Consider the following 16,091-nt stretch of genomic DNA (forward strand, 5'->3'; position numbering starts at 1 on the left):
TGAAGGAAATATCCATGATGCATTTGTACACAAACAGTTTTTCTTATCGATATTCCTCGATATGGAGAAGGCGTACGATACAACCTGGCGCTACAGGATCTTGAGATATTTGTCAGAAATGGGCATTCATGGTAATATGCTAAACTTAATAAAAAGCTACTTGTCCAACCGTACCTTCCGTGTAAAAGCCGGCAATGTGCTGTCACGTCCTTTTACACAAGAAACTGGTGTACCCCAGGGAGGCGTGCTCAGTTGCACACTCTTCATTGTTAAGATGACCACACTTCGTGCTTCCTTACCACCGACCATCTTGTATTCCGTCTACGTGGACGACATTTAAATATGTTTCAAATCCTGTGACCTCACAGTGTGCGAGAGACAGGTACAGCATGGTTTGAACAAGGTGTCAAAGTGGGCAGAGAAAAATGGATTTAAAATCAATCCTCACAAGAGTTCTTGTGTTCTGTTTTCAAGAAAGAGAGGCCTGGTTCCGGATCCTTGCTTAGAACTGTGTGGACAACAGATACCTGTAAACAAAGAGCACAAATTTCTAGGTGTTATACTTGACAATAGACTCACGTTCGTCCCACACATTAAACATCTTAAAGAAAAATGTCTGAAAACAATGAACCTAATGAAACTTCTATCGCAGACTATGTGGGGTAGTAACAGGAAGTGCTTAATGAATCTCAATAAGAGCCTGATTCGGTCACGATTAGATTATGGTGCCGTGATCTATCCTTCAGCCGCCCCGAGCGCACTAAAGATGCTAGACCCTGTTCACCATCTAGGTATCCGCTTAGCCACGGGCGCTTTCAGAACAAGTCCCATTGAAAGTTTATATGTAGAATCAAATGAGTGGTCACTTCATCTGAAGAGAACATACATCAGCCAAACATATTACGATATCATCGAGCGATGCTCAAGAAACGAGCCGCCGCGAGCGTCTGGCCTAAAGGGCGATCGTCGATGTCGAAAATATCTCGGTAGGATGATAATACTTGGCAAAGCTCTTCAGCCTGTGCCGAGGACAGGTCTGTCGCAACCATTTTCTTTATATTGGGATCGGCACCCGAGGCTGGCGTGAGGGGCCTGCTAAGCTCGCGAGAACCATCGGTTGATAACACTACCACTGGACACTGTGCTTCCGTCCGCCACAGCTTCAACTAGCGATTATGCCCGTGATGCAATCGCCCATGCTGACCACGCTCGCCAACTTGCGCGCGCTCGTCTACAAGTGTCTCAAGACAAGCAGAAGCAACGCTACGGCCTCCGTCACCGTGATGTCCATTCTGTGCCCGGCAGCCTCATGTTGCTTTGGTCACCTTCGCGTAAAGTTGGCCTATGTGAAAAACTCCTTTCTTGTTATACAGGTCCATATCGCGTGCTCCGCAAAGTGACCGATGTCACCTATGAAATCGTTCTAGCCATGCCCACTACGTCCTCCGCTGTGACAACCAGTTACATTGTCCACGTCGCCCGACTCAAGCCCTACAACTCCACGCGCCTCGGATATTTAACAGCACCGTGATGGTGCTTTTGCCGCGGGGAGGAGGGGGGTTTAGTATTACGATATCATCGAGCGATGCTCAAGAAATGAGCCGCCGCAAGAACGACGAAGTTGGTCGGTGCGCTTGGCGCGAGCGAGTGTCGGCCTGGCTGCCTGGCTCCAGTGTAAATAGCCTGTAAATAGCCTCTTCTGTCTGTGTCTTTCCACATGCAACAATATTTTCTGAAAGTCCACTCTAATCCTCAACATCCGTGTTTTAATACCGTTAACGATATGACATATGCTACACTCGTTCGTAATCGTCCCTCTGTAAGACGGCCTTTCTCGCTGCATGTGAGGGAGCTTAGTGAAGAAATGCATGTCCCACTCTTTGAGCTTCGCCTAATGCAACCAGCCATGCTGCTACCTCCTTGGGAGTGGCAGCTGATACAATGCGATATATCTTTCACTCAAGTTACAAAGCACGCTCCAGAGATTGAAATCCAAATGCATTTCCGGGAACTCCAGTACAAACAGTCCTGCACGGAGTTCTACACAGATGCATCAAAGTCACACGACGGGGTGTCCTATGCAGCCGTCGGTCCGTCCTTCTCGGAATCCGATGTACTGCATCCGGAAACTAGTATCTTTACGGCTGAGGCCTACGCACTATTGTCGGCTGTGAAGCATATCAGGAAATCAAAACTCCAGAAATTAGTTATATATACGGACTCCCTTAGTGTTGTGAAGACCTTGATGTCATTCTGTAACCACAAAAATCCAGTCATTAATGAACTCTACTCCGTTCTGTGTAAAGCGTATATAGGTAACCATCATGTCATCATATGCTGGGTGCCAGGTCATAGGGGTATCGAAAGTAATGTTCTGGTGGACCAGATGGCCACGTCAGTTGCATCGCATTCTGTTAATCCCACCGCTGCAGTCCCAGTCACAGATCTGAAGCCCCTCTTACGGAGGAAACTACGGAACCACTGGCAACGTATATGGGACGCAGAAATAAATAACAAACTGCACATGATAAAGCCACAGTTAGGATTCTGGCCCTCTGTAACAAAATCACGCCGAACAGATGTCCTATTCTGTCATCTCAGAATAGGTCACACATTTGGCACCCATAATTTTCTACTCACTGGAAATGACCCTCCAACCTGTGGTAGATGCGAGGAGAGGCTTACCGTCCTCCTGGAGTGTCGAAAAGCCGAAGTGGAGAGAAAGAAACATTTTCCTCTTGCATACCGTGACTACATTCCTCTTCACCCGGCTGTGTTTCTTGGTAGAGAACCGCTTTTTAACATCAAGGCAGTCCTCAATTTCTTAAATGATGTTGTTCTACATGTCATAAGCCCATTAAACTCGTAGAGCATCCTCGTTCCAGAGGATGCCGCTGCGATAATTGTGTTGCATAGCACATGCCTCCAGACCCTTGTGTTTCAAGGGCTCTAAGGAGGCAGTAGTGCTCTAGCCAATCTTATAACCTGATATATTTTTACACACCGTATCATTCTTTTTAAATGCATCTTAATGTTCATAGCGCACGTCATACGCCATTGCCATAATCTTATCATACAGATTTTATGTACTTTAGAGCGTCAATTTTTTAAGGCACATTTACAGCCACATCACTCCAACTTCATAGAACTCATTAAGTATACTGCAAACTCATTACCATGGACATGGCGCTCTTTGGCCGTACTTGGCCCTTGCGCCATTAAAAATCAAACATTCATTCATTCATTCATTCATTATGTTGCTGCTCACATGTCAGAGGCCAGGATGTAATCATTATCGTGCCCATTGCGGCTCATTTCTGGCTTTTATTTTGCATCGCTAAAGCAGACGTTGAGTAATATTCCCCCACAGTCTCGCATGCTAGAGTTTAGGAGGGTTGGTTAATGTATTTAGGGTGTAATACTTTTTGTAAGCATGCTTCATGATTATTTGAAAAGCCAAAAAAGTACAGAAATGTGAATATTTTTTAGGCATGTCATGCCACTCCCCAACGCAAGAAATAGGCAATTTTGTATAAAAATTTGTTGATATGGAGAATGGCAGCACATATGACTGAGTTGTAGCAATATCTGATGCCTGCCTGACTACTACTATGTTTTACTGGTTGCGTGTGCCCTTCGCTTTCTCTCTTTTTACTGAAGATGTGTGCTATTATCTATTCATTGCAATGGTGATTTATAAAACTGCTGCAATACCTGCTGGGTCAGCTAGGTTGCTCCCATTGAGGATGATATTAAAGAGACACTAAAGGCAAATATTAAGTCAAGCTAAGGTGATAGTGCTTGAGAATCTGAGATGTCAATATTATCGCAAACAGAGCCTTAATAATCGAGAAATTAAAGTAAATGTAGAGCATGATTAGAGACTTCCCCGGGACATTCAAGTACTTGCACGATGACGAAAGCACTCCTCAGTTTAATTCTGTTACTAGTATTCAACCACTCGTTACAAAAAAACATCCTTGTATTGTATTATAAGATGAAATAAAATGCTACTTGCCTAATTCTATTTAATTTTTAGAAAAACGAACTCTTTGAAATTACCTTTTACAACGACGTGGGAGGTCGAAAGGTTTCGTTCTCGCTTGACTCTGCACCGCCCATGCTTTCGCGTTTCAGTAGGTTTGTCATTGCGTAGTCCTGCGCTGGTTTGGCTGGCTCGGGAAACTCTCACGAACTGCAAATAGCAGAGAATTCAACTTCCATGTGATGTCGCGGGATGCCCGAACGGTCTACGTCACTTGAGCAAAAAGCAGCTGCGGCGGCGAATCCACCGCTTCGTCTTGGCTTGGTATCGCCATCTGTCGGGCGCCATTCTACTCACTGACGGCAGCAAAGGGTATCGAAATCAAAAATTAAATCAAATCAAATGTTATATTTCCAACAAACTTGTTGGGGGTCCTCCAGGCGAAAAGCTGCGACATACAGCTTGAATGTGCCTGAAGGCCTTCACATGGCAGCAGTACAAATACAAATACAATATACAATGCAATGAGTTACATTTACAATAATTACAAAGATCACATTTCAAAAATTTCTTTACAAAAATATGCCCTAAGCTGTTTTCGAGTCAAGGTATTTGTCATAACAATTTCTTTCCCAAATTTATTTAACAGTGAAGGTAGCGTGTGTCTTAGCGACTGCATGAGGTAATTTGTACGCCTGTACGGTACTAACCACCTGTATTTGCTGCGGGTACGCGCATCACTTTTGTCATATTCAAGTCGTGACGTATTTTTAAAAAATATTTGAAACTTTTCGGAGCCGAAGCAAAAAAAATGCAGTAGCCTGTATTCGTAAATGTTAGTTACTTGTATTATGTTATAACTTTCAAAAAGTTGCGCAGTAGAATGGAAATAAGGTACATTCGCTACATGTCGAAGTGCTCGTTTTTGAAGTTGAAGAAGTGCATGAAGATTACGTTTCGTGGTGGTAGCCCATACAAGCGCACAATAATTCAGATGTGATTGAAACAAGGCATAATATATGTATAACTTTACTTTCTCTGGGAAAAAATGACGGCAACGGGACAATGCACCTGCGGCAGATGACAGTGATTTCATAATTTCTTCAATGTGGTATGTCCAGTTCATATCTTCTGACAGCGTCACGCCCAATACTTTGTATTTGGTTACAATCTCAATGGGCACACCATCCAACAATAATTCTTCATTTAAATAAGACTGCCTGCCTCTTGCCTTGAACAATATGGCCTTTGATTTGGAGCTATTAATTGTTAGAGCGTTATCACGAGACCAACTCGACAATTTAATGATGGCGTACTTTAATTTAATGATGGCGTACGCAACATCACCACTCCCCTCGTTGGGTGACGGGAGATTTGAATTGTTAAAAAGGTATTCGGACCCTTCAGATGCAATTTTCCCGTAGACTAAGTCTTTTCTTAGCATGAAACAAGTGTTACAAGGTTTATGGAATGGTATTTAAACAGTACACATCGACTTAGTATTGGCCTTTAGTGTCCCTTTAAATAGGTGCTAAATTGAAGCCATGGCATTCTTATTTGGATTGACATGCCATGTTTGCTTGTCACCTACACTTTGGCTGAGTGCAATTGTGCATTTACCCTTTAAATATAGCTTGTTTTCATGTTCCTCGTGTGCCGGTTTCCTGCATGACAGCGTAAAATTCTGAGTTGCTTTTTTTGGTGGTACAGGTGGTGTACATGTGTGTCTTTCTTTCTCTATCTCCATGCCAACTTAGATTACACTGAGCCGGACCTTGAGAGCACTGGTGTGTCTTCGTGGCCTGATCATAGAATGGGTGCTGGTGAAGGCATTTAATGAAGACTTTTATACAGATGATGACCAGGTATCTCTTGCTTATGTGATGCATGCATTTCATTTGTGTGTTGTTGAAGATGGGCTGCTTAAGGTAATAAAAGAAAATGGTGCTTTTCTATGAGGCAAAGAGCAGATGACTCACACGAGAAACATCTAGCAACCAAACTCTCTAAAGGGAGCACCTAGTAGCGACCTGGCTAGGCCATGCTTCGGTTTGCACATACATTCCTATCTTCAAATGATGCATCATATTGAGAACATGTCGGCATCAGCAAACATGCAAGATTTATGATAAGAGAAAACTGTAGTTCTTGCGCTAGTGAGCCATCCGTATCATTGTTCAAGAAAGAGTTGGCGTACCTTCAGAGTGATTTATAGACTTTTGTTACTTTGCAACATACATATGTATAGCCTTTGTGAAGAGTATAAGGGCTACTTTGCGCCTTTACCATATGTATCGTTCATCTATATGATGTGGTGCTTGTGGTATGTGATTTCTTTTCATTTCCCAGGGCTTCGGAATTTATAGCATACCATAGGAACTCGTTTAAACAATCTTTAGTAAGTATGGCAGTTGCAGGCAACATAGCCTGTTGTGATCGTGCATTGACCCCACGGAACCAGTCACTCACAGAGAATGCGACAGCCAAGGGCATGGTAAACGAGCCAATGCCCTTGTCAGAGTCATCTCGAACTGTGGTGATTTATGGTAACTAGTTGGACGCCGTCACACTGGTTTGGGCTTTTTGCAAAGTGACATTCCTTCAAACAATTTCATGGTGTCTTTCTCTCCTGTCGTTGCTTCTACAATGGGGACTTTGTGTTTGGGGTTCGCGACCCTCTCCACGTTCGTGTGCCGTGCTGTTAGAATGTTTTGGGCTAAGCTCTCCTCAGATGAAAAGGGCTGCAGACCTCAGGATTGGCCAGATATGTCGTCACCCATCTCCTGACACCTGATTGGGGAAAGGTGACATGACCGGGACGACAGAAGGGATAAAAGACGAGACAGACGATTTGTGAGAGATTGGCTGCTTGAACTTCAAGTGAACTTCTGTGCATCATTCCTATAAGTTTTTGTAAATATATAAACGTTGGGTTCTAAAACACTGTGGATGTCGGGCCAAGGCCTACGATCCTTACTCCACCAGGCTGCATGAAGTTCCCACATTTTCGGACCCCCGGTTGCAACACTATATACTTTTGACAAAGACTGTACATATATAGAGTCGATCCCAGATATATGAAACTCGGATATATAGAATTATAGTCTATATCGAACAGTTGTAAAATACCCATGAAAATCACATCACATGCAAAAGTATCTGCAAAAGTAACGCTGTACTACCAATGTCTTGAACTTCTGTTCACTGCCACATTCAATATATCGAATGTTGCACCACGCCATGCCCCTGCAAGTGCACTTCTCCTAAAAGGAATACAATCACGTCTCGTGCAGTCGGAAGTATTTAATCCCGATGTTCAAAAATGGCATCGTTATGTGGAATCCCATGTGGCATCGTTATACCACATGCTGTCAAACAAGAAGTGGGCCATAACAATCTGGAGCCCCCCACTGCAGCATACCTCATAATCCACTGTGCAGTTTCAGGATCCTAAACTCCGCAATTTAATTTTTTACAGGCAGACCCTCTTTCATTAAGTCTATGGAGGTACTCATTTGGTCAAAATTATTGACTGCCTAGTTGACAACTTGTGATAGATTGAAAAAGTTTGACCTGCATTTTAATAAATGTCATCCTTTGTTTAGCTTTTCAGGCCCCAGTTAACACTTTGTTGAGATGCTGATGTTATTTAGCTGTAGCGAGTCCAAAACTTTGGTACCTGCAGAAGCCGCATCCTTGAACCGCACAAAGCAGGTTTTCTTCTGATGTAGTGTTAACAGTGGTGTCGTTGCACTTTTGTTTCAAGGATTAAAATTTTACCTTGCTATAGTGATATTGGACGAGAACAGATCAGGAGCTATGTACTGTGCAAGTGTGATTTTCATAATTTAATGCATATTGTCACGAAAAGACAACTGAAGATGTGGCCGGCGTCGGCGAGACAGACAGTTGTACAAGATGGCGTACAAAAAAACTCAAGCCGGTGTCCTCAGCCTCTACTTCCTCTTCTTCAGCACCCGCCTCTTGCCAAGCATGCGTTCCAGTCACAACTTCTTTCTTAGCGCTGGCTCGTGACACCTAGCGCATTATTCCCCCGCCAAAAGAAAAGCATCGACCTAATGCTTACCAACCTACGATGCTTACTAAAAGAAAGTGGAAGTGTGGAAGTCGTATGAGATCTGGTTGGGGCCACCTTAACGCACAAAATACGGTTTGAGGCGAATAACATGCACTATCTCTGAGTGGTGCTGTCGACGCCGAGGCGATGTGGCACCATCGGGAATGACCTCATAGTTCACTAACACGGCGTATCACTTTGTAGGGTCCAAAGTATCTACTAAGCAGTTTCTCAGACAACCCCTGGCAACGGATTAGAGTCCACACCCAGACTTGGCCACCTGGCTGGTACTCGACTTGCCGATGACGAAGGTTGTAGTGTCATGCGTCTGTACTCTGCTGCTTCGTAATCTGTATGCGTGCGAGTTGACGAGCTTCCTTTGTGTGTTGAGTAAGTTGCTTGGTGTTGGAAGTAAGTGATGCCTCGGTGTTGTGCGGGAGCATAGCGTCTAGCGTGGTCTGGATCTCGCGCCCATAGACAAGACGGAACGGTGTGAATCGTATGGTTTGCTCAATGGCGGTGTTGTATGCAAATGTAACGTACGGCAAGACTTGATCCCATATTTTATGTTGGACGTCTACATACATAGACAGCATGCCAGCAATGGTTTTGTTTAGCCGTTCCGTCAGACCGTTGGTCTGCGTGCAGCTCAGCTCGAATATGTCCTCTATCAGTTGGGCTGTAAATGCAGTTCCTCTGTCGGTGATGACATGTGATGGAGCACCATGTCTGAGGACTATGTGATCGATAAAGAACTGGGCAACTTCGTAGACCGTGGCACGTTGTACAGCTTTCGTCTCGGCGTAGCACGTTAGATAGTCTGTGGCGACTATAATCCACTTGTTTCCGCTGGCTGACAAGGGAAAGGGTCCCAGAAGGTCCATGCCGATTTGATCAAACGGTGTGCTCGGTGGTGCGATGGGTTGGCGTAACCACTCGGGCTTCAAAGGTGGTGATTTCCTGTGTTGATACTTACGGCAGCTTTGCACGTAACGCTTCACCGTGGTAGAAAGTCTGGGCCAGTAGTACGTCTGGCATACTCTTGCAAGAGTACGTGAAAATCCCAAGTGTCCAGAGGTGGGCTCCTCATGGCAGGCTAGGAGAATGTCATCACTGAGGGTGGCAGGTACGACCAATAGATACTCTTTGTCGCTGGCACTCGAGTTTTTCTTGTAGAAGACACCCTTTTGGAGGCAGAAGGTCGAGAGACTGCAAGAAATGTGTCGTGGGATTGTAACATTCTTGCCTTCTAGGTGATCGATGAGAGGGCGTATTTCGACGTCCTCGTGCTGCCATATGATCAGGTCAGATGCAGTGAGGGCGCCAAGGAATGTGCCGTCTTCATCCATGTCCTTATCGCAAGTTTTGACAGGAGCGCATGACGTGTCCGCATCTTCGTGTTTATGGCCCGATTTGTAGATGATGGTAACATCGAACTCCTGCAGATGGAGACTCCATCGAGCAAGTCGCCCGGATGGGTCTCGTAAGTTGGCTAACCAACACAAGGAATGGTGGTCTGTCACCACCTTGAAAGGGCGACCGTAGAGATAAGGTCGAAATTTCATGATGGCCCACACAACCGCTAGACACTGTTTCTCGGAGGTGGAGTAGTTGATTTCGGCACGTGAAAGGGTGCGACTGGCGTAAGCGATCAGTTGCTCAACGCCTTCCTGATGTTGAACGAGTACAGCGCCAAGACCGATGTTGCTTGTGTTGGTATGCACCTTGGTGTCAGTGTCCTCGTCAAAGTGGGCAAGGACGGGTGATTCCTGCAGGCACTGCCGTAACTCGGCGAAAGCTGCATCCTGCTCATCCGTCCAGACGAAAGGTGCGTCTTCTCGCATGAGGCGTATGAGTGGTTCGGCGATCCGGGAGAAAGTACCGATGAAGCGACGATAGTACGCACACAGACTGAGAAAGCGGCGTACTGCTTTCTCGTCACGAGGAGTCGGAAAAGCAGCGACAGCAGATGTTTTATCTGGGTCAGGCTGGACGCCGTCGGCGTTCACGACATGCCCGAGAAACTTCAGCTCTTTGTAACCGAAGTGACACTTTTCTGGCTTTAGTGTGAGATTAGCGGAGCGGACCGCCCTAAGTACCGCCTCTAAACGCTTTAGATGTTCTTTGAAAGTCGCCGCAAACATGACGACGTCATCTAAGTATACTAAACAACTATGCCGCTTCAGATCCATCAGAACAGTGTCCATCATTCTCTGGAATGTGGCCAGTGCAGAACACAGGCTGAATGGAAGTACTTCAAATTCGTACAGTCCATCTGGGGTAACAAAGGCAGTTTTTTCGCGATCTCGTTCGTCAACTTCGATTTGCCAATATCCACTGTTGCATCTGGGTCGCAAGCCCCAAGGGTAGCGTTGGCCTGGCGGCCTGGGGCACAGCTGGAAGCATCCGAAGGTCCTGGCAAAGCATGAGTCAACTGCTAACAGAACAACTTGTTTATTCTAGCATCGCAAAAGAGCGGCCGGTCAGGTCGACCGAAGTGGAGAGACGGGAGAGCACGTTACTTGACGGAAGAAATCGGAGCCTCTCTCGGCGTCCGGGGCAGCTGCTTTTATACTCTCGGAGTCGAGGGCAAGAAGGAACGGCTGAGGAGAGGCGCCCATGACGGAGGGGCACGGACACGCTGAGAGACACGTTGAGACAAGAAGTGACGCATCCGCCGGACCGGCGCCGGTCAGACCTCCTCGCTTCACAGTTGGGGAGCTCCTCTCCCCGGCTGCCGCGCTTTGACAAGCGTGGGCACCAACATGCACACACACACACGCGCGCACACGAAGACACGTGGCATTGAAACATGCCTGGACGCGCTTGGCAGGAAGTGTTACGGCAGCGCTGAAAGGGCCAAAATGTCCGCCACTTTGAATGAAGCCCCGGTGTCCGTTGCATCCGCACCGGCTATACTGCGCATCGTAGGCGAAACGTAACACCACTCTTCAGATCTATGGATGAAAAATACCTGGTTCACCGCAGTCGATCTAACGAATCATCGATCCGCTTTTTGTCTTTTTAATGCATACGTATTTTTTTGTGACGTTATTCAACTTTCTATAGTCAATGCAGAACCGAAGCGTTCCGTCTTTCTTTTTGACCACCAGCGACGACCAAGGGCTTTGGGATGGTTGTATGACGTCATTGTCAAGCATTTCTTTCACTTGTGCATTAATCACATTGCGCTCTTTCGCCGATACACGATAAGGCAGTTGTCGTATGGTATACATCCGGTATGGTACATCCGGTATACCCCAAGGCTCCATCCTTGGACCCCTATTGTTTCTAATTTACATAAATGACCTTCCGACCTGCATTACATCAACAATCAGGCTATTTGCCGATCGTGTCCTCTGCTGCGTAATAACTAACCCTCATGATTCTTCTAACTTCAATCTGATCTTGACAGCATTACTTCTTGGTGTTCACTCTGGTCCATGAAATTGAATGTTAACAAATGGAGAATAATGAGGATTTCTCGAAGAACTGCTGACTTTACTATCCCTGTTTATTCCATTACTAATTTTCATTTGTCATCTGTAAATACTTATATATACCTGGGTGTCCACACAGATAACAATTTATCATGGAATACTCATATTAACTTCGTCATTAACAATGCGAATTGCACTCTTGGTTTTTTGCGACGTAACCTTTCTTTGGCTCCTGTTTCCTTAAAACTTCTTAATAACACTTTAGTCAGGTTGAAGCTCAAGTACACTTCTTCAATTGGGGATCCTCACTCCTCTACACTTGTAAAAGCACTATAAGCCATACAAAATCATTCAGCTTGGTTCATTGTTGCTAATTATTCTTGCACCGCCAGTATTACTTCAATAAAAATTTCTCTAGACCTTCCAAACCTTTCTATCAGAAGGAAGGAGGCCCACCTATGTCTCTTTCATAAAATCTTCTTTATGAATCCTGAACTGAAACGCAAATTGTTCTCGTCACCTTGTTACCTTTCATCCCGTGTCGACCATAACTTCAAGGCTAAACTGCCGTTCTGCCAGACCAACATGTACTTCCATTCCTACGTGCCGAAGACATCATCCAAATGGAATCACCTCCCTGCCTCCATTGCCAGCAACCCTGAGCATGCATCATTCAAGACTGCCATTTTGAACTTGTAACACCACTCCTCTCTGTAACGCCGCAATGGCATTGAGAATATTGAATAACTAAATAAATAAATGAATAAATAAATATTTTACGTCTGCCCAGCATACATGATTGAGTGTCAGGCTTTAACCTCTTCACTGGCAACTGTTAATAAAAGACCATTGTTGGAGGACTTTATTCTGTGTCCTTGGCTTAAAGTCCCTCAATGAATAAATGTAGCGCCATGCCTGCTGCCTTCCCCCACTCCACACTTGTTTTTCACTCTGCCTGGGCTCCGCCTCAATGGTGGCATCGCCAATATTGTTGCAATGTAGCAGACGATCTTGGACATTTTTGCGCCTCTCGGGTGTTAACTGCATCGGGTTTTTGCAATTCCTTTTGTTTTTCAAAGAAATTATGATTTTAAGGTTTACTTCAACAATAAAAGATCGAAATGTGTGTGTTCTCTTGTTATCAAGCAGAATGATTGCGTGGAACATGGGCTGAAAGGAGCCACGCCATGCTAGATTTTGCGCACATGTCCTTTTTCTATAATTAGGGCGTGTTCGAGTGCAGTTCCAAATGCTTGGTACAGGTAGGAAAGTTCTCAGAAAGCAGGGCTGTCATGGCACTCGCATGCTTTTAACTGTACCTTATCTGGTGTGGCGTGCCTGTGTGTATATTGTGCTTAGTTTTTAACGTGATAATGTTGAGGAGCCCGTGTTGCCAAAAATCCGGCGTCAATATCCTGCAGCCGGTGTCATCTCAGCAAAAACTTTTTGAACCACACATGCCCAGATCTTTCATGTGACACAAGGGATTGACTGAACAAATTTTATTTCTCAAGCTAAAATACGTGGAAAAATCTTAAACTACGACTTACGTACAACCTACAGACATGATAGCTCTCAGGTTGTAATTTGAATATACGAGAAAACATCATTCTCTTACGTGAAAACTTAAAAAAAAAAAACCTTTTCCAGCGTTTCTACAATGCACAGACCGGGGACGGTGTCTGCCATTTGCGCATGCCGGCGCGTAAATATCTCTGAGTCCACGGAGCGGCACGCCCGCTTCTTTGATGCACTTCCAGATGGCGCTCGCCTCCGTCGCATCACGGCCCATGCAAGAGGCCGCATTTCTACCGAAAGCCCGCCTTTGTGCATAGCGTTCGCCGCGAGCGTTTCCCGGTAAACATTACAGTTACGTTTCAGTTGCCAGGAAGTGTGAAAAGCAGTCGGGGATCTTTGAATACTATCATGTTCCACTCTTAAAGGCGAAGCTTAAGCGTCCTCCAAATTTTGTACAACTATAAACGTTAGTTTACTTTCCAACATCCCTGTGCACTCGACACCATTGAGATAACTGGGATTTAGTATTACTGCAAAGTATAACACAATTCGACAAGTGGTGCACTCCAAAGCTTATAGTCAATGATCTCTGGAAGGACCCACTGTATAGGCATAATGGCTATGGCATTGCACTGCTAAGCCTGAGGGTGTGGGATCAAATCTCGGCCATAGTGGCCACATTTCTTAGGGGGGGAAATGTAGAAACGCTGGTACACGTTAACAAAATCGTAGTGGTCAAAATTAATCCAGAGTCTCGTACTATGGTGAGCTTCATCGATTTGGCACATAACACCCCAGAAGTTAATCAATCTCTGGAAACTTCGTGCACAGTGCCATGGAGATACTCTACCTTTTAGTTCAGATAATAAGATCATAAATGCAGCTGTTAATGGAAGAGCACAAGTGTGTTATTGCTTGTTTTTAATAGCAGTTTTCACATTTTATGTGTGTGCGCACCATATGGTCATTTCCAACAAAATGCTGTCATCGTCACAGGTCATTGTGCACGACACTTCTGCAGTGTGGGTTCACTTAAGCATTATTCCTCTTAATGCTTATTGGGCTGTTTCGCTGTGTAGTCTCTTTTGGTGCGCATAAGAAACAGCTTTGCATTGGCAACCCTATGATAAGTTACCTGCTTGCCAGAGCGGACGAGATTGATTCTTTTTACAGGGGTACTCTTTCGTGCAAGTCTGAATTTCTTCTGAAACTAGCTAAATAGAAAAGTGTATAAAATAGCTGACGCTCAGCATCTCAACTCAAAATGCTTCGTTACTACTCATGACGTCGCCACAACGTTGTAAAAAGCAAGTTTTAAATTATCGATGTAATGGAATTATCCTCTGCTTAACTGCAGAGCCAACACAGCGGGCAAACCAATGTACAGATGTGGCATCGGCTGGATGAGCATGCGTTAAAAACGCCTAAATTTACTTTCCAACGTCCCCACGTACTCGATGCCATTGACAGAACTTGGATTTAGTATGACGGCAAAATGGAACACAATGCAACAAGTGGCGCACTTCAAAGCTTATAGTTGACAATCTCTGGAAGGACCTGCTGCTGTGGCATAGTGGCTATGGCATTGCACTGTGGGATAAAATCACGGCCACAGTGAAATACAAAAACGCCCCTGTACCATGCATTGGGTGCACGTTAAAGAAATCCAGGTGCTCAAAATTAATCCACAGTCCCCCCACTATGGCGTGCCTCATAGTCATATCGTGGTTTTGGCATGTAATCCCCCAGAATTTCATTAATTAATCTCTGGAAAGTTTGTGCACAGTGCCATGGAGATACTGTACCATTTAGTTCAGATAATGAGATCGTAAATGCAGCTGCTAATGTTAGAGCATAAGTGCATTTAGTTTATTGCTTGTTTTTAACAGTAGGCGCCACATTTTATGTATGCGTGCCATATGGTCATTTCTGACAAAATGCTGTCATCATCAGAGATGTCACTACGACTTAGGGGGATTTCTATTTACCCTACAAGATATACAATTATGGTGGTCTGTTAAAAGCTTGTGCAGTCACTCCAGTGCATTCGAATTACAGTAGAACCTCATTCATACGTTTTGGAAAAAACCACAAGAAAAATGCGCTAACCAGGAAAACGTACGATCCAAAGTAACTAAAAAATTTGTCAGACTCGACTATTGTTGACATCTACGTATTGCGAAGCGTCATGCAGATCGTTGCCGCACGAGACGCCAACACGCGTCCAGCTGGTGGTCCTTCGGCGGCCCGAAACGCATTTTGTTATTTTCCTATTGCTTGGTGTTTTAAAAGGGCAAAGCGAAAGCGAGCTGGTGGGCGACACCGGATGCCACTGAAGCGAAACATAATGCCCACCTCGCACCGCCTGCAGCAGAGAACGGCAGCACGTTTGGATTATCGCCTACTAAAAGCATGCAGTATGCTGCCAATGGCGCTACGCACCACATGCTGTAAAACAGATTGGTGAAGATGCTTATTGCAATAGGTTTGATGGCGATAGCTGTGAATGCAGTGTGTGACGTCCTTGGAGGGGATTTGCTGCTACCGGAATAAGGAACTGTATGTGCCATCACTTTCATGTGAGACAGGCGGCTATATACTGTTCTTGATCATGCGCCTCATGCCTTTTCTTATTCACGTGGGTTCTAGCGGCCAGAAAACATATACGATCGCAGTCTGCAGCAGGGAACGACTGCGTGTTTCAGTTATCGCCTATTAAAAGCGTGCGCTACGTTTTCGACGGCACAGTGCACTGTGAAATGGATAGGCGAAGGTGCTTATCGCAATAGGATTTGCGGTGATGGCTGTGAATGCCGCATGCGACGAACCCGGAGATTTGCTGGTACTGAAATGAGAAACTTAGTGTGCGCCAGCGTTTTCATGTGAGACGGGCGGGCAGGTATTGTGGTGAAACTGCCGCAGCAGGCAACTTATAATGTTATTCATCGCGCGCATCACACGTATTCTCTTGCTTACATGGGATTTAGCAGCCGGAAAACATATCATATGATCGCAGTTTGACGATATACTGAACGTTGGTGCCGAAAAATCGTGTTTTCCGGGAACTATG

At 45.1% G+C, this 16,091-nt stretch overlaps 1 protein-coding gene across 5 annotated transcripts in view; it reads left to right on the forward strand.

Annotated features, from left to right (window-relative positions):
- The window catches only part of MED27 (mediator complex subunit 27), a 63,826-nt gene that overhangs the window by 41,149 nt on the left and 6,586 nt on the right, over nt 1–16,091 (forward strand). For 4 of the 5 annotated variants that reach the window (XR_012828933.1, XM_075695057.1, XM_075695063.1 and 1 more), the window contains exon 5: nt 5,743–5,850. Coding sequence is in view for 4 of the 5 variants with exons in the window: in XM_075695057.1 (XP_075551172.1) it covers nt 5,743–5,850 (108 nt within the window). In the remaining variant the exon portion in view is untranslated. Of the gene's footprint in view, nt 1–5,742; nt 5,851–12,061; nt 12,218–16,091 lie in introns of those variants that run through there. The other variant, XM_075695048.1, reaches the window with a different exon arrangement.

This window comes from Dermacentor variabilis, chromosome 1 (genome assembly GCF_050947875.1).
Source record: "Dermacentor variabilis isolate Ectoservices chromosome 1, ASM5094787v1, whole genome shotgun sequence".
Classification (NCBI taxonomy): domain Eukaryota; kingdom Metazoa; phylum Arthropoda; class Arachnida; order Ixodida; family Ixodidae; genus Dermacentor; species Dermacentor variabilis.